General features: G+C 48.1%; 1 protein-coding gene across 1 annotated transcript in view; it reads right to left on the bottom strand.

Annotated features, from left to right (window-relative positions):
• The window catches only part of IGFBP2 (insulin like growth factor binding protein 2), a 58,892-nt gene extending 58,155 nt beyond the window's left edge, over positions 1–737 (bottom strand). The window contains exon 1 of the mRNA XM_027734717.2: positions 206–737. Coding sequence (XP_027590518.1) covers positions 206–605 — 400 coding nt within the window. The 5' untranslated portion in view covers positions 606–737. The remainder of the gene's footprint in view (positions 1–205) is intronic.
• Between the last annotated feature and the right edge of the window lie 23,866 nt (positions 738–24,603).

Below are 24,603 nucleotides of genomic sequence, written 5' to 3'. Positions count from 1 at the left end.
CCCAGTACCCGGTACCCGGAGCCCGGTTCCCAGTGCCCGGAGCCGGGTGCTCGATATACTGTCCCCAGTGCCTGAAGCTCGGAGGGCGGTCCCCACCCAGCCCCAGGTCCCCGGTGGCCGGAGCGCAGTGCCGAGCGCTCTGTGCCCCGTGCCCGGTGCGCTGCTCTGGGCGGACCCGCGGTGCCCGGGGCCGGGCACTGCTCACCTGCGGGGCGCTCGGCGCTGGCGCCGTACTCGGCCGTGTCGCGGCGGCGGGCGCAGGTGCCCTGTCCCTGCACCAGGGCTTGCAGGGGCAGCTCGGCGCCGGGGTCGGGGTAGCAGCGCAAGCCGGCGGCGCAGCGCGGCGTGTACACGCCGCACGCCTCGGCCTCCAGGCGGGCGCACACCGGGCAGCAGCCGCAGCCCGGCTCCCGCACCAGCTCGGGGCAGGGCGGGCGGGCGGCCGGGGGGCAGGCGGCCAGGCGCTCCGCCGTGCAGGGCGGGCAGCGGAACAGCACCTCGGGCAGCGCCGGCCCCGCCAGCGCCAGCGCCGCCGCCGCCGCCGCCAGAAGCAGCCGGGGCCAGGCGGCCCGCGCCGCGCCGCGACCGACCCCGCCGAGCGCCATGGCGGGACTGACGGGTGGCGGGGCCGGCAGGTGGACGCGCCGCTCGGCCCCCCGGAGGGGCGGCGCGGGGCGGAGAGCAGCGGAACCGGGCGGCACGGCCCGGCACAGCAAGGCACGGCACAGCACGGCTAGGCTCGGCTCGGCTAGGCTCGGCTCGGCTCTGCTCTGCTCGACTCGGCTCGGCGCGGAGCGGGGCTCAGCGGGGCCGGGCGCGCCGCGGCGCCGCCGGGTCCTAGAGCCGCCCCCGCGCCCGCCCCCCTTCCCCCGCGGGGGTCGGGGCTGCCCCTCCCGGAGGGGAGGGGGGATCAGACCCACAGTGGGCTGGGAGCTGCCGCACAGGAGATTGGGGTTGACCCAAAGAGGAAATGGGGAGTCTGACCAACACGAGGCGAGGGCCTACGGCAGTGGAGACAAGGTCTCCCCACGGGGGCTGTGGATCTGCCTCGCAATGATGTTGGGGTCTGCCTCGCTGAATACAGTGGGGCCAAGCACAGAGGGAATCAAAAATGCCCCACAGACACATCCGAGTACATGGGGGGATGGAGATCCCACTCCACAAGGGGGCTGGGGTCGTGCCCAGTGCTGGGAGAGGGGACCTGGGTGATCTCCACATCCCCAGAGAGACATGAGAGGGTAACCAGGGGGTAGGCAAGGTCCCACTCTCACCCCACTGCCCCAGAAGTGCCAGGCCTAGCATGAGCAGCCTCATTTCAGCCCAGGTCCCACCATAGGGATGGGGGCCAAAATCTGGGCTCAGGGACAGTCCTGACATCCAGTCACCCACCAAACGTTGGGCCTAGGAGCCTGCTCCATGGGAGCAGGACCCTGAGGTTGGGTAAGACCCCTTGGAGATCCAGGGCTCCATGTCCATAGGGCTGCCCACAGGGCATTTCACCCACTGATCAAAGCTGCCTGCAGCCGACTCAGCACCTCTCCTGTGGCACTGCCCCATGAGGATGCCCAAAAGCTGCGGTACAACCAGAGGTACAGAGATAGAGCTCTCCAGGCTTTGGTATTTTGGTGTGGAACACCCATTTCAAACCCTATCACTCCTCTCCCTGCTGCCTGACCATCACAGCTACACCGAGGATTTTAAGTGCGAGGGATATTACATAGAGGTGACTTTTTTCCCTAATTAAAAAATACTAACAATAAAGCCAAGAGAATGTTAATGAAGCTGGAAAATTTGGTTAATCTCTTTGTGGGGTGTATGGTTAAAGTCAGGCACTGAGCTTAGCAGCCTGAGTTCCCTCAGCCACGGGAATGTCAGCTTTGGGGCAATTAAAGTTAAAATTTGCTGCTGTAATTTTTTGTTGTTCTGGTTTTGGTTTTTTTCAAATTAAGAAAAATGCAAAATGCAGCTGTTGACTCCTCATGCGACGCAACTTTCAGCACAGGATTACTCATGGCTTTGGAGTTATACAACAACATGTTTGTTTGTGGCATCCATGAGTGCAGGATGTGATGATGGACTGCAGCATTCAGCATGCTCTGTGAAATCCCTGTGATACATCCTGGGACCGAGTATGCAGTCCCATCCCGGTCTCTGGGTCTTTCCAAACAATAACTCGGGTTTTACAAGAGTTTAATCAAGCATGGTGCTTTTCTCTGGCTGCCCATCATGCTGCAGACACATCGCCATAGAGGAGCTACCCACTTGCTTTACTTTTTAAAACACAGTATTGCTTTTCTGCACCTTGCTTAAGCTGGGCACTGATTTTAACCATGCCCATTTCACTTTGGAAAGAATCCAGTTAGTTTTGGGGTCCCTGCGGCAGCGGCACTCATTGCTCCAAGCCAACAAAAATGTTCCCTTGAAATTACAAGCAAATAATAAAGAAGTTTTTATTCCCCTTCACATTAAAAAATCTATTTTATGTTACAGAACCCAAATTTTAGCCTGAGTGACTCAAGGAAGTCTCCAAGAAGACAAAAATAAATAAATAAATAAATAAATAAATAAATAAATAAATAAATAAATAAGAAAAAAAGAAAAAAGCTCAGTACAGAATTTGCAATCTCACAGTGGAAAATGGGATGCACAGGCCTGCACACCAGCAGCCCCTCAAAAGCCTCCCTTTAAAACAGACTTGCTAGCGGATGTTCAATAGAAAATGGAGCAAATTGTTTTCAGTGCACACTCACAACTTCTCGGGGATAGCGGGAAGGAGTCTCAGTACCTTTTTATGATCTGCTGTTGACTTCACTAATGACTCACATTTGGTTCCAATGAGATATTTTTATATGACTAATGAATCTATATTTGGAGGCGTAAGAGGGTTTGGCTAATTATCTGTTGCAGTCAGTTAAATATTCCAAGTATTTGAAGTAGGTTTTCTTCCAGTGACAAATGTTATGCCCTCACGGTCTGTCTTCTGGTGCTTTAAAAGCAGCCCAGCACTTTGACTCGTACCAAGCTGACATCTGGGTTTCTGCGTGCGTAAGCACAAGAGATGGCCTGAACTTAATTATACAGCAAACCAATCCTGCATTTTTTAGGTGGCCAATAGGTCAGTCCCCAAGGGGCGATTTAAACCCGATTTTTCAACACGCACTTGATGCTTGCAGTGGCCCATTTTGCTGGGGGGCATTTACTGGGGTGCCAGTAATAACTCCTGGCAGGGGCAAATTCCTTATAAGCACCATTGTGTAGGCTGCTTGTGCACAAATCATTTTTCCGCAGGGAGGGCTCGAAATCTGATGAGAGGAAGGTAGAGAGGAGGGGGAGGGAAGGGGCTCTGTCGGCTGGCTGCCTGAATTGCAGGAGGACATTAAACATAATGATCCTGTAGGGAAAGAAACCGTACGCAGCTCAGATGTGGGAACGAGCCAGGATTTCCTGTTCATATGCCTCCTTAGTAGGTGCTTGGGCTGTTCTCCTTCTTTTATCGCCGTCATTTTCTTTGTCAGCCATCGAAGCAATAACGTCGGTGCAGATACAATGGATCAGATGTTCCCCCTGCCACTGCTGCTGCAGCCTTGAGCTGGGAGACCTCTCTGTGCTGCTCTCCAACTCCAGCAGAACAATAAAGAAGATTTTACAGCTGTTGTGGGGATGGGGGGAGGTGGGGAGGCAGAGGGAAAACAGCTTGAGTGCCCGTGGCCAGCTATAATTTCTCCAGTGGGTCTTTGCTGACAGTTTTAGGATTAACAAGTGAGCTCTGTTCCCAGGCATTTACCCCTCTGGATAAGCTGGCCTGTTTGTTCTCAAGGGTTTATTTTACCCTACAAAATATGGCATTGCCAAACAGATGTAGGCTTGTTCCTAGAAAGGCAAGTTATAGCTGAAGCTGCATCTCACAGAGGCTTTAGCCCTTGGAATTGTTTGGAAATGCTACAGTATTCCTCCGACCCTTTTCAGGGCAGTTTTTTCCCACAGACGTGCTGGTTGATTCCTTTATGGCTCTGTCCTTTGTCAAGGATGAATTAGGAAAAATAAACTCACAAACAAAAAGTGGAGGCCCAGCACGGAGATCCTCTTGCTCCCAATGATTAAGAAGTATTTTACAGCTCTGAGTGTGTAGAGGGAGAAAACAAAGTGCCCTTCTGCCTTTTTCTTTCCCTTATTTTTGCTTCAGGGGTAATGGGGGACGGGGGGAGGGAAGAGAAAGAAAGAAAAAAAAAAGAGTCAAGAAGATTAAAACAGTCATTATTTTTGAAGTCCTTCTTTTCGATAGACTGACACAAAGTGCTTTATGGTGAGTGCTGGAGGAACTCTCCCGTGTCCTAGAGCTGGCATGGTGAGGGGCAGGTGATGAGGAAGGGGAGGCTGCAAGGAGGAAGGCTGGGACTGATGTACTTGGTGGCCAGCATCCTACTTTCTGCCTGGAGATTCAGCAAACTTTTTCCATGAATACAAGGTTTGTCAAGGTGCTGGATCCTGTGAATTGCCATTGATTCACAGCGAAGCACATCAGAGTCGGATGACAAATGGTCTTCCCTCCCTTGCCCCCATCCCTTCCCAGGGGGTGGCAGGGGACATGCCCAAGGCCAGGGTGAGCCAGCATCAGGGGCAGAAGAAGCTCTGACCTGATCCCTGTCCTCTGAACGAGGAACCCCTACTCCCCCCCAAAAGGAACAAAATAGCCTTGAAATCCAGGCTATTGGATGCCAGGGAATTGGTTCTCTGGCCCTCCCCGCGTACTCCTCAGGACTTTAGGTCCCCGATGCTCCAGCCCCATGCTGCCTTGCCCCATGAAACTTAACCTGACTTCAGACACCCCAGTTCAGTAGCTTTGCCCACCAAATTGGCGTGGTGGGAGTGAGCTGAGCGGAGCACTGCAGGGAGGAGGGAAGCACTGCAAGGCCTACTTGTTCCATCGTGCCCAAAGTGCTAGCTGCTTATCAAGGCAATCAAACTGAAAACAGCAAGCTTTTCAGGAAATAAAAGAATGGCCCAGAAATGAGTTGCCAGCATCATGTCTTCTTCTTCCTCAGAGTTAGGTGCCCTGAGGTTCGCTGCAAACCTTACCTGCACTGCCAGGGTTACACCTGTGGTTACACCTCAGCCTCCTGTACTTACCCCCACTCAAAACTCGTCAGCATGTGTCACATTTCCAACAGCTCTTGTTCTCTGGAGCTTGGTTGGCTCCTGTGCGAGGAGCACAGATACTCTGCAAGCTCCTGCAGCTCTGGTCTGCACCCTTAGCTCTGCTGCTCCACAGGTCACACTCAGAGGTAGGTCTGAACCTGCCTGATGCCCCAGGCACCCCTTTCCATTCTCATATTGTTTTCCCCAGGTGCATCAGCCCAGCCAGAGTTCAGATGTCAGCAGAAGGGTCAATTATAGGCCACTTTATTTACATTTACCCTATCTGAGATGTTTTTAGAGCAGCCCTAAATGCATTATCTATGAGCCTGATCCAGTAATTACGAATGCTTTGGAGTGGTTCAGGCTGGTTTGTTTAGGTTTCTCCAGCACTGATTAGAGATTAGCAGAGCTAAAACCACCCATTAGCTGGAAGGCATAAAGCAGTGGTGGTTCTCAGGCTCAGGGGCCAGGTGCTCCGTATTTGCCCATCTCCCAGGCACTGCTGCCTTCCAGTGGAGGGAGAAGAGGCAGGGGCAGGGGCTGGGGAGACAGGATGTCACAAGTTTGTCTGGTCTACAGTTGCCATACATAGCAGAGGCTTGTGGATTTGGACACCCCAGTAGTCAAACTTTTCACTCATTCTGAAGCATCCCTCAAAGATGCCTTCATTAGTCTTAGGTGTACAAAGCAGTTTGAAACCAAGCAGCTGACAAGGAGGAGATGATGAAAAAAGGTTTCAATATTGACCTAGGCTGGTCAGGCAAAGTGACTTGGTTATAGGGATGATAAAACAAGAGCAGAGAGAATTTTTGTGAAGACTGTCCTTGATTTCAGCAGGTATTAGGGTTAATTTCTATCGAAAGAGGACCTGGCAAGGAGATGTAGGAGAGGTAGCTGAGGGGGGGGAACAGAGAGCCTTTATCTCAGGCCAAGGTAGCAGCGCATCTTTGCAGAGAAATTCCTACTTTAAACAAATCTCTGTTTGAAGTGGGCCTTGGGTGGCTTAAGGACCTGGTAGTATCCACAGCTTCTTTATTACTGTTTCCCAGTGGCAATCCTCAGGATATCAGCAGAAGGTGGTTTCTTTGCAAAGACCCTAAAACCTCAGAAGCTTTACAGACATCACAAAATCCCAGCCTTAACCTATAGGGAATGGGGATTAATACTGTCCATATTTGGTGGCTAACAGCCCACGCTTCTTACCTGAGGACCTGTTCTTTTGGCCTCAGAGACCTTCCACCTCCAGGCCACTCAACCATGATTTCCCTTCAGTGGTAGGAGTGCTCCCACAAATTCATGGTGGCATAAGAGCCACCACATTGCATACACCTACTGAGTCTTCCAATATGCTCCTTGGTTTCTGTGGGGATTTAGATCCCTAGGTAAAAATTAGATTAAAAATCCCTTTGTTTCAGTGAGTCCAGATGCTAGGGGGTCCAGCTTCTTGGAGAGGGCTGGGACAGCCTCCCAGCCTCTGGAATAGCAACTGGGCAGGATTCCCCTAACAGATATGAGAACCCAAAGATCCCTTTGACATTTACATTGACAGGCATTCCCTCGGTGCCTGGTACCCTTTGAGCAAGGCAGCGGGATGAAAGCATTTCAAAGCACACATAGATGCTTAAGAATTTTGTTAGCAGCATCAGCCAACATTTACACTTGCTTTGTATTTGCTGTTGGAAAAGTAATAACAGCTTTGGAGAATCTACTCAGGAGAAAAAACAGTTCTTTTCGAGGCACCATGCTGGGATACTGCTTTGAGTAACAACATTGCATGCGGGAATGGAGTGGAAAGGGGCTGCAGCCCCAGGGGGAGCAGGGATTGCTTACACGAGTCCATGGAAAGTGCTTGGATGGAACAGGATGAAGAAAAGGAAAGTTTGGTGTGACTACATATTATGAAAAAAATCCAGCTGCTGGTCTCTAGATGTCTATGTCAAAGCCTCCTCAGGGAGGTAACTTTATTTGTCTCATGGGACAATATAAAACAAGTGCTGGAAGAAATACAGGGAACAGTCTTGTTTTGGCTGGGGCAAGACAGGCCATTCAGATCTTAACTCAGAGCACAGAGCTCTCATAGGGCAAGAGAAGTATATGAAGGTACATTTACCTCTAGCACAAAGGAAACCCCAGACTCACAATCTCCTGGCTGTTGAAGAACAGGAGATGGTCCAGGACTAGGGAGCACGCAGGGCTGTGCTCCCTTTGACCCCCTACTGACTCCTAAAACAAGAATTTTTCCAGTACCATTTCCCTGGCCTTGTATCTGCACCCCTCTTGGGTCTGACTCATTTCTGGAGATGCAGCCAAGGCAGAGGGAGATGGAGCCAAGAGCTGAGGGGACAGAGCATCTTGCAGAAACAGATCCTCATCCTACAGCTCCCCTGGCCTCAGATAAGCTCTGTCCCACCTCTGACCCTGCTCAGTAGCAAAGGCAGAGACCCCTTGTAGGCCACTTTGAAGCAACACCAACTTTGCCCTTCTGCCTCCAGACAAAACCCCTTGCCCTTCTCAGCAACAGCACGGGAGAAAGACTGAGGAACCAACTCTGTATAAAAGTGTCCTTTCCTGCTCTCAGCTACAGAGGAACATTTCTGACAAGCATCATGGCCGTTCAAACAATAACAGTCCTTAACCAAGGAGCCAACAGAAAATCACAGGGCCTCAACTCACAGTGTTTAATCATATGCTTTAAAGCACATGACCCGTCAAGACATGCATGGGAGGGGGTGATTTGGATGATCTCACTCCAAGGTAATACAGTGAGCCCTCCTGCACTGGTGTAGCCCTTCTGAGACAGCCAGGCACCCTGGCAGGTGGGTTTCCCCTTGCAGGACACTCCTACAGCAGCAAGTCTTTCCATTTCTTCAGTATGTTTATATGTACCAGCCTGTGAACACAAGCAGTGACATGCAGCCCACAAGCAAGATCCCTTCTGCGACCTTCTGTCCAAGCATTGCTGCTGGTTTCTCGCTTGCTTCTCTGGACCCTCACTGTGACAGAGAAGGAGCTGGACTAACAAGCTCTTTTCTTCCTTGCTAACATGGACACCCTGCCAAAGAAAAGGCATGACAAAAGTAAGAAGGATGAGGCACCACTGCCCAAGGCTGTATATTCCTTTCACCCAAAGAAAAGACCCCCTGGTGACCCCACAAACTAATACCTCCTGGAGCCCCACACCTCAAGCAAAGATGCTGTGCAAAGCAGAGGGTTCAGCTAGAGATCTCCAGAGTTCCCTTTCAGAGTTGGAAAATGTTGCTCAGGGTCTGTTCTGATCCAGTTTTGAATATCTCCAGGGATGGAGCCTCTCTGGGCTAAACAGAACTTTCCTCATAGCAACTTGTCGCTGTTGCTTCTTGTCCTTTTGTGATACCTCTCTTAGAAGAGACCTGCTCCATCCTCTCTGAACCCTGCCTTTGGAAAGTCAAATACAGCAATTAGCTGTTGCCCTCTCTTCTCCAGGTTGAACAAACACAGCCCGCAGCCTCTCCTCATCACTTGCCATCACATGCTAGTAATTAACCAGACCTTTTATTAAAGGTTCTGGTATCTCACTCAGCAGTAGAGCATGATTTTAGGTTTATAGCTCTGTGTCTATTTCCAAGAATATTTTACTGGCCTGATGTACAAAGATGCTTAAACCTTAAAATGAAGTAATCTCTGTTGCAGAGCACAGCTTGCTAATTAACCCTTTACAAAATCATTACATCTAAGATCTCAAAGCATGAGCATCAGCATAGCCCAGGAAGTCCAGGGACAGCAGGAGGGATCCAGATCACAGATTTGCCTGGACAGAAGAGCTGCATGAGCCAAGCTCTATCATGTTGCTTTGAAAGCAAGCAGACATTAAAGCTGAGGATGCTCCCACTCAAATAAACTAAATTTGGATTTTAAGTGCAGCCCCACTCTGAAAAGCAGCTCTATAAAAATGTCATTATGGGACATCCTGTTTATTGTCTCTTTCAGACTCCAGATGAAACCTACCCCACCAGAGTGAGCTGTTCTTTAATGAGTCTTCTGCAAGCAAAGGTTCTCCTTCCTCACCTACCAGCTCTAAAACAGAGGGTCCAAACCTACCACCCCAAATCCTGTGCAACACCCTGGTTTTTGAGATATATACCCAACCAGACCCTGCTAATCTGCTTTCTTGCTCCATGCTAGATCCGTCCTTCTCCAGCATCCACCTCTCCCTCCTGTCACTCTTTCCTGTTGGGCACTGCTGGTGTGGCTGCAGGGGGGAATGGAGAGCAGGCAAGAGCAAATGAACCCTTATAAAAGGCAATAAACTAGTTACTCTTTTTACCTTACAGAACAGCTGTGAGCTGAAGTAAAGCCTACTTATCTTCATCGCTGGGATTTTCCAGAGGAGGCTAAGAGAACCAGGAGCCTGTGCTCTCCAAGCATTCAAAGGGAAATGAGTACATGATTTCCCTCAGCATTTTTAACTCTCCCAGCTTTCAGCAAGTACAGCCCAGTGCTGACATTTTACAGGAAGCAAATGCACAGCAAGTGGTGCTGTTTTTCTGCAGTGTCTTTTGAGAGTTGAACCACACTTTAATTCACTTTGGTGATGCACACACATTAATTTGTTCTGAGAACAAAGACAGAGCATTCCAAAAAAAAAGAGGACAGAAATATCTGCTTCACTTCAAACTTGCTTTTTTAATTTTTTTAATTATCTGATTAAATCTTAAACCTCAGCCAGGTGTAAGGGCGAACAGTGCACAGTCCCAGAAGGAAGGGGACTTGATTAGGAAGATTCTGTCCTGAAGAAAATGGGACTGTATAGCTGCCAGCTGGAACAGTAACAGGTTACAGCATGAATGTATGGATGTACTATAGCTGTAAAGAGCAGCAGGCACTATTTGAGTAATGTTTGTGCACACCTTGGGCAGAACTGCTCCTTGCTTATAGCAGGCAAGCTGGGGAAACAGCAGCTCTTCCAGGGAATCAGCTTTCAAGATCCCAGGGCCTGTGCTCCAAAGTGGACCAAAAAAGAGGAAGATGTCTTCCAAAACCGCAGGAAATAAGCAGAGGAAACAAAAAACATACACACACCCCCCCCCAAAACCCAACCCAAACCAAAACAAAAAAACTTCCTGTATCTAGTCAGACTGAAAAATAGCTAAAAGTGTTGAATGTAAGATCATGCCTGTACAAATCAGGACACTAATTTAGAAAAGAATAAAATATGACATTGCTGGCCAGGAGAAATGGCAAGATGCAGCCAGGTGAAATGGGGAAAAAAGAGGTTGGATAATGTGATCTTGTCTGCAGAGAGCCCAGAACAATCCCAAAAAATCTTCCCTAAGGTGTGCGCAGTGTAGGAGGGACTGCAGGGACAGGATTGCTGTTTTAGCTCGCTTGCCCTCTGCCGGATGCCAGGAGCTTGGTGAGACCAGCTCCTCGGTAAAAGTCAGCTCTTTACAGCCCAGTGCTGCATTTCTGCAGGGCTGTATGCACTGGGAATGCAAGGGGAGTGGGCAGGGAAAAGCTGAACAGTTTCTATCCATTGCTAGAAACTGCAATGGATACAGAAAGTGAAGGACGGTGAGTTAAAAAAAAAAAAAAAAAAAAGAAAAGGAAACATCACAGGGAGACATAACTCTGGCCACTTGTACCTCTTTGAATTACCCAATGTCTCAATAAAACAAGGTTTTTCTAGCTCAGGTTCTTAAGATTTGTGGATCTGTCTCCCTGAAGGACATTAACACTGCTTTCTGGTGCTGCATTAATGTGCCTAGAAGAGGATGTCAGGAGTATACTGCCATCCTTCTGTCTAAGCAGGATTACCCTGCTCCATGGAGAGGCAATGGGGCCACAGCTGGTTATAAGGAGATGTCCAGCTTTCAAACTCCTCCAACCATTTAGCTGATGCATAAACAACCCCAGCCCGATAGCTTTTGTGGGCCAGTCTGACCCAGCAGAGCATAAACACAGAAGATCTCCTAGGAGATAGCTTCTATATCTCTTAATTTCAAGGGACAGGGCAGGGCAGGTAGCTGCATGGAAGCCAGCCAGGATTCCTGTATACCCACACTGCCAGCAGCCTGTACATGAGCTGCCACGAGGTTTAAGTCATGGTCTGTGGGAAAACAGCAGCTTCTCTACACAAACTATTCACATCAAAAAAATCAGTGGCAGTGATAAGCACCTGGAGAGGTTTGACAGCAAGCTCAGCGTGATCCACATGCCACCATGATATTGCGTGCATCCTCCCAGGCAGGTAGAGTCTTAGGAAATCTTGAAGATCCCCTACTTCTGGGAATTCTCTAGAAAATCCACCCTGGTGTGGCAGAGGTGGGACTCAACCATGCGGCTTCCTATACCTAACAGTGCTGCTTGTAAAATCACTGTGTTGCCCTCTAGACCTGCTTTTCTCCTGCAAAAACAAGTAGATGCTCCCACTCCAGCATGATAGTAACCTCTCATATAAGGGCAAGGGGTGTCACCTCATGCACATTGACATTTTTCCCATAAACACAGTCATTACTCGAAGAAGGCAAAAGCACAGTGAACAGTATGAAGTGCTTGGTAAACCAGTTTACCACATTGGTCTGAACTGGGAAGAATTGCGAGAGATAAGTCTGCCAAATCCTCCACTGGAGTCCTTCCAAATTACCCAAGCCAGCCAGGAGACCGCTGCTTGGCCAGGAAGCTGATGGGACGAGGTGTTTGCAGGCAGCTGGACTTCCCTGTGTCTAGACTGACTTGGGGGTGAGGGCAGGGGGGGACACGTGCTCTGTGACTCACACAGGCACCTGGCAGCATGGCAGTGGCCTCCATTCTCCCCAGCAGCTGGGGCAGAGGAAGCTGTGTGTGTGATCCCTAGGAGAATCACTCTGGAGCTGGGCCTGGGTGCTTTGGTGCTCTGGCTGGGGACCATGCAGCCTGGCTGTTACCTCTGTGCTTGGGGCAGACAAACATGTTCCATCGCTGCTTCTGTCCATGCCCTGCTCTGTACCTAACTCAAGGGATCACAGGGGACATGACTACTCTACCTGAGCTTATCCCTGAAATGGGACTCTTCTGCTAGCCACATTACTCACACACCAACACATGCCCCATGTAAGGCCTGGAGCTGTGCAGCCAAGATCCAAGACTTGGCTCACATGCTGTGGATGATCAGAGACGCTGCTCCGAGATACCCAGAGCCTGAGCCCTTCGGCAGGTCCTTTGAATGTGAGCAGGTCAGAGCTTTGTGTATCTGCCTTCAAACCAACTCTAGAAGTGGCAGCATGGATGTCATAGCGAGCTTGTGGCTGCCACAGCTGAGTGTGAGCCCAGGAGGAGTAGCAGGGCTGTACTTCCCACTGGGACAATAAAGCCACCACCCCCTGGGATGACAATAAACTGTTCCCATAAGAGAACAGTTCTACTGTTGTAACTGCACTGAGGACTTCAGTGAGCCAAGCTAAAGCCACTCACATGTCACATCACCTCCCACCCCTGACCCACATAGCTCTGCGGGTAAAAGTCTGTGCCATTGCTCTGGCCAGCAACATTAGACATAACAAATGTATTTTTAAAACAAGGGGGAGGAACATTTTTCAGGCTTAGGGGTAGAGGATGTTGGCTTGAACTGCAGGAGAAAGGTCAAGGTCAAATCCTTCTGCATGCAAACCAGCTCCCCCAGCAATGCTTTACAGCAGTTCCAAGTATCAGCCCCTATTCTACGATCTTCCACACAAGCACCTCTATGCTTTAGGCACATGGTTATTTCTGAAAAATATCAGACTGTAAATCAGCTCTGTTCCTAGCTGGTAAAGTCCTCCAAGTAAGGACAGTGTCCAAATAATACCTGAAAACCCTGTGACAGAAAGCCAGGTGATGCTGCCTTTCTCACAGCAAGATGCAGGTGTATCAGTCCATGCTTCTCATTCAGGATCCCAGTGGAAGGCTTGGGCTTCATAATTCTTGTTATCACCTCTCTTCCAAAACTGGGACAGGGAGGTGGACAACCAACTCATATATAGTGAAATGAATCACGTTTAGAATACTTCTGACTCTTCACCATGGCTTCATCCCACTGGGAAGCCAATTCAAAAGACCCTGGGCCACTCTCAAGGGACACCCAACCCCCTTCCCAACAGAGATCGCCCAAAGCTTTAATATATGTAGTAAATGTGCCAACCAACCTAAGATCTACTTTGTGGATTGCGCTTCAGTCAGTTGACAAAGGCAAGAGCTAAAACCAGATAGTTTTATGAGCTGGTTTTCTTGGGTTTTTTTGTTACTTGTTTCACCCTCCTTCCTCATTTGAAGAGAAGGAAGTGGCTGACTGTAGAGAAGTCAACCTGATGAAGGCCACCCCACTCACAATGTTTATTGACCTCACTCATCTCCCTCAGTCTAAACCACAGCAGAAACCACACAAGTTAGATTTGCAAGACAAAGTTATCTCTTCAAATATGCCTAATTCAGCATTTTGGTGAGCAGTATTTCCTGCAATGAAACTTTCTTTTGTAGGTATGCTTCCTTCTCTGAAGAAATGTCCTTGTGTACAGATTAATTCCTGTGCTGTGGGCATGGTGTTCCTTCATTTTTATTATAAATATATATATTTCCTATTTTCAGGAAAAATACTGTATCAGGAAATTAACTGTGCTACAGATGCTAAAAAATACATCTTGTATGGCTTAAAACAATCATCATGGTCATTTTTCTACTTTACCCATTTTCAGTTCCTTGCCACCCTTAAAAACAATTGAGGAAGGTATATAATAGAGGTGCTGCAATTTTACCCTGAGGTCTCTACTTGCTCTTTAATTCAGTTAAATCCTCAGCAGAATATTTTTCCACATACCTGTCCAAAAAAAGTCAAGAGGTTACCAAGCTATCTGTGACTTCAAAGCACTCTTTTTAAGTGCTTTCTTTATAATATTCCTCAACACATGGGTGTGCCACGGACTTCCCAGAGGTTTGAGGGAGGCAGTCACACTGTGGCAGGACTTGACAGCCCGTCGGCAGGGTTGAGCAGAGCCCCACAGCTGGAGGGGCAGCTCTGGACATCTCACAGGAAAAAGCCATCAGCATGGAAGCATGCTGAAGTAAAGAATCCTGCTGGCCTTCAGTTCCAAGCAAGAAAATCCCATAACAGAAACCATACCACAAACATCTGTGCTCTTGCCTTGGCCAGGTGAAATTACAGGTGAAATTGAGCAGTGGGCTGCTAATTGGCCTCTCCCTGAGAACGGTCCAGGGGCAGCAGTGCTGGGGACTGTGCAGTACAGAAGGAGCAGTGGTTGCATTCCCCAACATGCTCCCCATCCAGGCAGTCCTGCTCCTGTGGACTGTGTGTTCACCAGCTGGGCTTGCAATGGGTCACCTTCAGGCCTCCCAGATCAGCCAGGGTCACCCTGTCTCCACTGAGGTCTGTCGGCTCAGGACTCTCTGCTTGCAGACTGATGGGCTGAGCCACCCTGTCCTCCAGGCTGCTCACAGAGACACACCCGTGGCTGGCTTGTGCACAGGGAACAGATCCTTCCCTGGATAGCTCACCTCGCCCTACAGACACAGATCTCCTTTTGCTGGGGCCTGGTGATTAGAGAGGTGCTCCCTGTGCCAGGTTCTCTTCCGCTGCCTGGCTGTATGCTGGGACACATTGGCTTCATGTGCAAATTTTTCAAATATTTTGCGTTGTGGTTTTTCATGCAGTGCTCAAGATATTTTGCAAAAGGCACCTTATAAATTGACTCAATAAATACACATAAAACACCATGTTTAATCCTTCCTTTCACATTCTTCTCTTCATTATTAAAATGTCCCCAACATACTGACTCCCTCTCCATCCTGTGTTTAGGCCAGTCCAGTCCAACTTAAAATACTTTTGGCTTCTACAGGAAGACTGGAAAACGACTATTTTATTTCAAGAAAGCTTGTTTTGGACTAAAATCAGACCTTGTAAATGGTTGAAGCAAAGAATGGCTGTAAGGACTCTCACATCAGGTGCACAAAATAACTGCAGCATCAGTTGTGTTTTCGTGCCAAGGGCCATGCTAGTACCATACAGCAAGACCTCCACTCACCAGCCCTTCCTCATTGGGGCACCCTGAATGGGAAACCACATATACAAAAGAAGAACAAATTCTCAAGGACAAAGAGGCTAAAGGACACGCAGACACATAAACAGTTAAGCAGTGTGGGTACAGCCGTGGGGATGGGCAGGACCTGCCCACACCAACGGTGGGACTGTCTCCCTTGTAAGGGTCAAAAAGGTGCCTGACTGCAGTGCATGAGTCCTAAAAGGTGGGTCCACCCCTCCAAAAAGCAGGTCAGATGAGCACTAAGTTGGAATTAACTTTAGAGGATGATCCATCAAACCTGCTTTGGTTTCCTTGTTTCTATGGTGTTTGTATCATATCCAGCACTGGAGATGCTCAGCCATCCAACTGTCTGCTCACATCAGCCTCCAGGTCCCATCTTCTCCTTGCAGCTCAGCTCTGTTCAGCACCAACAGACCATCTCCAGGCTTTCCATGCATTGAAGAAGTAATGGGACAAGCCAACAGGAAGAGGTGAAGCTCAGATTGTGATGATGGCAGTTTAGCCTCGCTGACCTGTGCTCTGCGCCTCATAGGTTTCCTTCAGCAGCTGAGAGATGGAGAGAGAGAGCAAAGTACTAGAAGAACATTTTGTACACCACAGGTAGTACTTGAGAGTTCAGGGTTTGCCCTGTCACCAGGGGATAGAATCTCATCTGAAAAAATGAGAACCAAGCTTTGCTACCTGCGTCACAGCCACAGGGCACAGTGGGAGGCTCAGGCCATCCCTAGGGGCAAGAGGGTATGGTCATCTGACAGGACTCTGGATGACAATTCCCAGAGGATAATATCCATGTTCTTTAAAAACCACAAAACTGCTAAATAGATTTTCATCAGACAAGGGGTCAGAACAGCTGAGAGACCACAATAGCCCAGATTTTGTTCTGGAGCCCTAACCCTGTGGTTTAACTTTCTAAAGAGATTTCTTTAGGGATCATAATGTTCTGGGCAAGAGACCTTTGGGACCTCTTGGGTAAATGTGGGCATTTCTTGTATTCATTACCAGCCTCTGGCTGCATTAATACCTTAGCTATTTCATCACAGGCCCCTCATGCCTGTTAATATGTCTTTTGGACTCGTTTCAGCCTGAAAGCCTCCCAGTTCCACAGTTTTGCTGTACAGCCTTGTCCTTTTTCAGAAGAAGCTGAGCACTGTGGTCTGGAGGTTAAAACCCTGGAGACTTATGCATGGGACAGCTGGCATCCATCCCTGGCTTGCTGCAGCCTGTGCACCCCTTTTACCCTTTCCATCCCTCTAAGTCCAACAGAGAAATCTTGTTGGCAGCAGGGGAGCTTGGCCTGTGGTGTCTGTGGGAGTGGGAATTACCTGTGCATGAGTGCATCCATCTGTATCCAAGGTTCTCACTTCTCACCCCAAAACATGATGACAGCACTGAGGCCAGGCAGAACGCTGGCTCAGACAGCCACATCCAACACTTGTGAAGCTTTAGCAAGACCTGAATGACAGGGAGATTAGGCTGTTCTGTCCAATAAATGAAGGGATAAACTCATCTTTTGACACAATTCTATTTAAAGATGGCCACAGGCCCAAATGGAGCTTTCCCTTCAAGGTCTAAAAGGGGAAAGACCCAAGAGTCCTTTTCGTAGGATTTTTCTGGATTTTTCTTTTCAGGAGTAGCTTGGTCCAGAGATCAGGAAGAGCCTGCACACAGAGCCAGAGATAGCAAACCCAAGGCTATGTGCTTAACAAAAACCAAGCCTTGAGAAGTGGGCACAACGATGACCTTTAATGTCTTCTGTGGGGGGAAGATGCACAGAGCAGCCAAGGACCAGAGTCCAGTCTCTGCACCATGAACTCCTGGTGGCTTCCCTGCTCATCCCCTAGGACAGATGTCCTTTTGTCCCCTTTCCCTTGGAATCACCTTGGAGGTGTGGAAATAATGGAGCTTATGTGCAATCTGGAGGTTCTCATCTCTTTGCAAAAGAAACCTGATGGGGCCAAAACCCCAAGCCTTGGGTCATGGGAGTTGGAAACTAAATGAGTCAGGCTGGTCAGCTGGGACTGGCAAGGTTTTGGCACTGTTATCAGGCTGTTTGAGAGGGGCCTTCCATGTAGCTGGGTTTGGTACCACCTAAGCATGGAGGTTTTGTTCCTCTTCAAGTCTTTTAACAGTCTTTGAATGAACAATTAGCCAAGCTGGTCAGAAGAAAGGTTGTTAAAATGTTGTTGCTTTTCTGTGCTAAAAAATGTCATTATCCTTGATCTCTTTGTAACATGTTTCTCAGGTTTTGGATGAAGAAAAAAAACCTGTGAGTCTTTCAGCAAAGGCCCATAAATTTTGTTTAAAAGACAATAATCTCATAGTTGGGATTATTTGGTCAGTTTCCCATGAAAAATCTAGGAAAAAAATCCTCAGAGAGAGATGTTCCCTGTTGAAATACTTAGCTTCACAAAAAGGACTGGTTTTCATTGTAGGAAAACAATTTCTGTAAGAAAATTAAAGCATGTCTGATGAGAGAGTTCATATGAGTTTGGTTCAATAGGAGCTACTGGATCTGGTATTCTTCTATTCTTAGCCCATCACACTCTTTTTGAAACTGTCAGTGAAGGAACTTGAATCCTATAACCAGGTAACTAAACAAGATTGACATGTCTTTGCTCTTTCTATTATAGACATGGATTTGTTGTTATTCTTGAAGGCCTTAATTTTCAGTATCCACCAGTTTAACAATTACCCCATGCCTTCAGCTCATTAATTGCATCAATGAAAGGAATGTATTTGATTTATATCCATCCAAAAACATCATGAATGACACTTTTTAACATGAACAATGTAGTCAGCAATAAGAGAAATGTCACACTGCTTTCCTGGATGACAATAAACTGATAGGTCTTGGAATTTTTAAAGCAGAGATAAGGTAAATTAATTCAGTTGTTCCTCCTGGTGCCAAGTCTGAAGCTGATGCCTTGCCAAATCTACTATAGAAGTGCAAATTGTTGAGGAAAAGCAATGAAAGATATGAACTTGTCACTTACTTTCCTGTTGCTCCAGACAGTATCTCAAAAAACCTATTCCAGAACAGCTGCCTCTGTGGCACACACATTGTACCCAAGGAGAAATCCTTGAAGGAAGTCTTCCAACATGGTCCACCCAAACACCTCTTTTTTTCCTCAGTTTCCATCAAGGGAGCAAGTATAGGCCTCTCCTGAGTGAGAGCTGCAAGTCATGACTTCAAAGACCTTACCTATGGATATTAGCACAAGGAGGGAGGAACTGAAAAGAATATAGACACTTCTGCAGGCCCAATAAAACTTTCCACAAGGCCAGACATGCAGATAAACTGTCTTATTGCTATCCAAAATGTACAGCACTCCTCCTGCCCTCACTTTTAAGGAAAGGGCCAGAGGTTGCATTAGGCAGACAATGTCTGGTTCAAAAAAACTATCTGACCATGCTTATACCTATCATCAAGCCTACAAGATACCTATATCTGCTTGCCTTTCTTCCCATAAATGTTGTTGTGCAGGACCAATCTCTGCAAATAGTTCTCACACTGATGGCTCTGGAAACTTAATCCATTTGTGCCTAGAGGAGAAGCCATCCAGCTGAGCCAGCAAAAGTTTTAATCCAGCCAGGAATGGAAAAAGAAGAGCCTGTCTTTTACCAGTGCCCTCTGCCGACACATTTGTTGGGTTGAGTTTTGAAGCTGGGGCTGAAGTATATGGAAAGAAAAGACTGAGAAAAAAAAAGGTGGAGGGTGGTCCTGAAAATTTCTAGCACTATAACTATTCAGGAGACTGGATGATCAGTGTTCCCTTCATCTTACCTGAGCCACTGCTCAGTGAGCTGCTGTGGACCACTTGAGATGACCAAGACAGTTCATTAGTTCATCAGTTCATTAAAAGAAATGATGATCTACATTTTGGTGAAGGATTCTGCTTCAGCATCAGGCTACTGAACAATGCAGCTTGCTGTTCAGATATAACTCTCCCTCTGCCTAACCCATAAGCTCAGAAACCAGCCAGAAGAGACCAAAACAATCACTCAGTCTGAACTCTTACACAAAACAGACCACAGAGCCCGCCCCAGTAATTCCTGCATGAATACACTGCAGTCCTCTGGAGCCACTGGGAATACAGGGATGGAAACAATAGCCTCGAAAGAACAAATCAAACTTACAAAACAAAACAAAAAAAGGAAGGGGGGGGGCAATAAAAGTCGTGATGAGTCAAGGAGGTAATTATGTGTGATAGCAGGGTTCCTGTGGCTGGGGACCGGCAAGAGACACTGTCTGCATCCAGTGCCTGGGATGAGCATGACAGAGCAGTTTGTGCTGCAGAGAATTAAGTCTCCAGACAGGAGAAAGGCAGCCATCTGAGATAGGGCTGGGCCTAACTCAAACACACACAAGTCATTAAACTAATGTCTCTTAGCTAATTGCACACACAGAGACATATCTTGCAAGGAAAACAGCCTGAGAAACAGCCTCATGGAATGGGCATTAAACAAACGCATTAAGCAGGGGAACAGTAATCCTTTCTGGATGCCAGCAGGGTGTGAGGCATTTCTCATCCACAGGACCGCAGCCATTCAGTCACGCTCAGCCCGCGTGAATCCCACAGGATCAAGAAACTGCAAGAAGCTACAAGCCCCCCATCATTGCTTTGTGTACAAAGGCTCAGGGCAAAGAGGAAGAGATGTGGCTGATGATACATGTGTGCTGTTAAATTTACCTCCCTGGAAAGGACTGTGAGCCCCAGGTTTAGGTTTAGTCATAAAATCATGAAATGTGAGCAGCAGAATGAGGCCAAGACTTCTGGGTATTTACAGCTCTGCCCATGTTCACCCAGTGATTCAACCCACCATTACTGGGCTTCTTAGAAAAGAGCCATGAGTCATCCACACCATTGGTTCCTTCCTTCTCCAGAAAACCCCCAAACCAGGAGGGTGAACATGGGAAAAAAACTTTTTTTAATGAAACCATTCAGCCTCCCACATTCCCTCATCTTTTCTCATGTCAGGTATCTGCAAGCCTCAGTCTCCTCCAAGCAGAAGTGGAGGAGCAAAACCTTTTGTGTATTTAAAAAAATGTTTTCAAAAAGGTTTTCCTTCTTCAGATCCTTCAGCCTTTCCTCATAGGTTATGTTTTTGAGACTGATGAACTTTTATGTCTGCCTCCCACAGACAATTGCTAGTCTCCAGCCAGACAGATTCTGGAGCTGCCAAACTCATGAAGACTACTGTGACTGTAAATAGGAAGAGTCAGAAGAACATGCCTCCATGGCTTCCTCCATGGAGAGGAGAAGACAGAAGAAAGGCAAGCAAAGCAAAAGCAGCTCATCACATGCTCTGAAAACTAGCCTTCCCTTGGGCCTCTTCTCCTCACATCTCCAACAACCTCAAGCATGAAGATGTATAAAACCCCCAAGAGCTCAGTTCAGCTGTTGTACTTCTTGCTGTGCATGCCCTAGCTTCTCCCCAGGGCTAGCAGCATAAAAGAGTGGAAAACCTAACTCACGAGACAATACTGTTATTGTTTTTGAACTGGAATGTGCTAAAAATCCTCCACCCAGAGGAAAGCCCTTCTGTGCCATGAACAGGCCAAACACAGTCCAACTCTTTACCAGCAGACTGGGAGGAGAGGCATATGGCAAGATGTCTTCCCCAGGATCCAGAAAAGCTAGGACCAGGTTTCTCTTGGCTGTAAGCCCACTCTTGGGTATTGTCTGCTCTGTGAATCCCTTAGTTGTGCCAGTCCTGTCCTGGGAGGTCTGCTTCACCATCCTTCCTTGCCCGTCCCCTTCCTTAGAGCATTTGTCACCTTCCCAACCATCAGAAAAACCCCCACTCAATTTATCTTCAGCCTGCCCTAGCCCTGCATACTCCCCACATCCTCCCCTTCTCCAAACACATGGGCATTTTAAGGCTGAGAAACTCCTGTCAAACAGGAGGTGCTTTAGGAGAACAGGACTTTGAAAAGAAAGGGCCTTGCCATGTTAGCTTGAGGCGCCTGCCAGCCAACAGCCCAGCCCCTGAACACGCAAGGAATTTTGACCTCACATAGTGAAATTTCCTAGAACTTTAAACCTTTGTTGTTGTTGTTGTTGTTGTCGTCGTCCTTTCTTTGGCTCTCTCTCGCTTTTCAATTTTCCACTTGGCAACCGTGTTGAAATGATGCAAGGAAGCAGCCGCTGCTTAACTGCAAATTATTAATTAGCTGCCAAGGAGTCTGTGCATGACTGCACGCAGGGCAAGGGGGGCTGTGTCCTACATTACAAAATCAACGGAATGGCTTGGCATTGCTTTTCTGCCCAGAGATATAATTTAGTGGTGAGTCTCCATTTGCTCCAGAATTGATTCCTAAAAGAGAAGGCACTTGCAGAGTCTACGGAGGGGGGAGAGGGGGAGGAGAAAACCAAAAAAACACCCCACCCTTGGTGACCAAGGACTGATCCTTTAGCTGTTGAAACTCTTTCCAAAGAGCTTCAGTTGCTGTTAAAACAAATACTAATTGTTCTCAGCTAGGGGCTGGCTACAAATAGTCTGAACAAAGACATTCTGCTGTAAAATATCAATCTGACAAAACTGAGAAAGATTTCAGGTGCTCAGGGCTACCCAGTTCTCCAGTTTTCCTAAGACTTACTGCCACCTCAGCAGGAGAGGACACCCCTCTGCTGAGACAGCATGTCTGGCCCCATGCACCCTCCCAAACTGCTGCAGCACAACAAGAGTAGGTTTGCACAAGCTGTGGCTGAAGGCGCTGAGATTTTCAGTGCTGTACGCACACTTTGCCCTAGACACGTCTCTGCTCACAGGACCTCATAGTTTAAATACTCCAGACCAACAAACATCCCAGGGGGGATCTGTTCCAATGGGTAATTGCCCTCATTGTTAAAAATTAACAACAAAACAATAATCGTAGACAGCTGGGCCTTTCGTGCCTTTTATAGCAACATTCCCACAACTCCACAAGAGACACTGTTTGGGATTCACAAATAAATTTTCACCCCAATTCAGGATAAATCCTTAGCCAACTGTTTCAGATACCTTCTCAAGAGGGAATGGTCACTTCCCACGTGGCTCACCATGGCATATCTTCCTGGTATGTGCATCTCATGCAGCAGGGCTGGGGGCTTCAGTACCTGTAGGAGCCAAGCTCCAGATGATGCTTATGTCCCCAGAGCTGCTGCATCCCTCATTTTCTTTGTGTTTTAACTCACAGCATTTCCTGGCCTTGGCACTGAGTGAGACTTGGGAGCCTTTGGTCACATTCTCCCTTCCAAAGATTGTCTTGTGCCAGATGGCCCAAGGCAAAGGGAGGCTCGAAGGGAAGTGTAAGCATATAAAAAGCTGCGGCCAGTTCATCTTTGTGGTGGTAGGTAGGGGTGACCAGGAGATGGACTTCAACTGCATAGAGAAAAAATCCCAGCTCCTGCAAGCCAAGCTGACAACCTAGGAGAAGACTGATAGGAAGGGTGGAGGGAGGTTGGTCAGCTGCAATGACATGCATCCTACAAAACCAAAAAAGCATGCTTGGCTTGGAATGCTCTGAGTGCCAAAGCCTGAAGTGGTCTTGAGACTGTCATTTGAAGGCAGACCTCAGCTGCACTCTGCTTATCTCAGGCTTGGGTGTCCCCTCCTTCTGTCGTTCATAACAATTCATATTTCTGTATGCCGGGAAGTGCTAACCAAGATCCAGGGTGTGGGTTTGCAAAAGGCAGGAACAGCCTCCTGCAGCTCCCCTGGATGCTGTGGCTGATCTCTGACACTCCACAGCCTGACATGAAACCAGAGCAGGGTGATGCAAACCATCACATAGACCCTGTCAGGGTTAGCAGGAACAGCCAGTGCTCGTCCCTGCCCTGAGAATCAGAAAGTGTCAGTAGTCCAGACCAAGAAATATCCCTGGGGAATCTGCTCCACTGATTAATCAACATTGCACTTAAAATCAAATAACAAAACAATAATAGTAGACAGATGTGTTTTTCCTGCCTTTTATAGCAACATTCCCAACAGCAGAGTGAGGGACATTGTTTTGGGTTCACAAACAGCTTCTGGGACATGTTCATGCCTTTATCTCTTTTTCCATGGCTCACCTCTTACCTGCTGGACCCCACTCACGAGAAGGCAGCCAGCCTCCTATTTCCACTGCTATAAACCAACCATCTGGCAGAAAAGTACACAGACAGTACTGGGTTTGCATGGCAAGGTTTCAGTAGCAGGGGAGCTACAGGGGTGGCTTCTGTGAGAAGCTGCCAGAAGCTTCCCCTGTGTCCAACAGAGCCGATGCCAGCCGGCTCCAAGATGGACCCACCCCTGGCCAAGGCCAAGCCCATCAGTGACAGTGGTAGCACCTCTGGGATAACAGATTTAAGAAGGGGAAAGAAGTTACTGCAAACAGCAATTGCAGCCAGAGTGAAGAATGAGAACATGTGAGGGAAGCAATGGTGCAGACATCCAGGTCAGTGCAGGAGGAGGGGGAGGAGGTGCTCCAGGTGCCAGAGCTGAGGTTCCCCTGCAGCCCACAGTAAAGACCATGGTGAGGCAGCGGTATCCCTGAGGCCATGGAGGAGGGAGAGAAAATCAGGAGTGAAGCTGTGTCCCTGGAAGAAGGGAGGGGTGGTGGAAAGATGTTTTGAGACTTGGTTTTCATTTTCTCATAACCCCTCACTGATTTGATTGCAATAAATTAAACTAATTTCCCCAAGTTGAGTTGAGCAGTTTTGGTGGGGACGTGGCATCCAGCCAGTGTCAGACCAACAGACAGACACATGCAGAAAGCCCGGTCCTAGCTTGGGTGAAGTTTAGCATTCCTTCACATTCTGGGTTGTGGAAAGAGTTGTTCAAACCAGGCTCATAGCAACCTTTTAGACGTCGCACTCGGAGTTATGTAAAATATTTTTCCTGCTTTGGTAGCTGGCAAACTTTGTTTTATAAGACAAATGGAATTTATTAATGCAAAATATTTATCAAGTCTTTTTACTTTTTTTCCCAAGGGACTAGAGAGGTTTACCAGGAGTCTTTCATCTTTGTTGGCTTCTGAATGTTAAAAATGCAGCTGATTTAGAGCAAAACCACAAGTCAGAGTCTCTCTCACTTCCATGCAACCCCTTTTTCTACAAGTGATGGAAAGTTTTGCCTTTGACAAAGGTACCATCTTCCTGCAGTGATGGCAGGGAATGCTCCTGAAATGTATTCTCAAAGGCTTGGGTGATCTCCATCCTGCAGATGAACAACAGAGGTAAAAGGCAGCATGCAGGATCCTCTGTGCTCAGCTCTCCCCAGTGGGCAAAACAAGAAGATATTCCATGCCTGAGGGGCCTCATATCATCGAGGAGGGTCCATGCAAGGTAAGAACATGCCAAAGGAAAACAGGAAGTAGTGGGAATGGGCAGGACAGTACACAGGACAAATGAAGTAGCCCGATCCCTACACTCTACCAACTCTGATTGCCGATCTCTAC

The sequence above is a fragment of the Pipra filicauda genome, unplaced genomic scaffold, assembly GCF_003945595.2.
Source record: "Pipra filicauda isolate LSUMZ 115617 unplaced genomic scaffold, ASM394559v2 scaffold241_size1546129_pilon, whole genome shotgun sequence".
Classification (NCBI taxonomy): domain Eukaryota; kingdom Metazoa; phylum Chordata; class Aves; order Passeriformes; family Pipridae; genus Pipra; species Pipra filicauda.
This window is presented reverse-complemented; position numbering and strand designations above follow the sequence as displayed.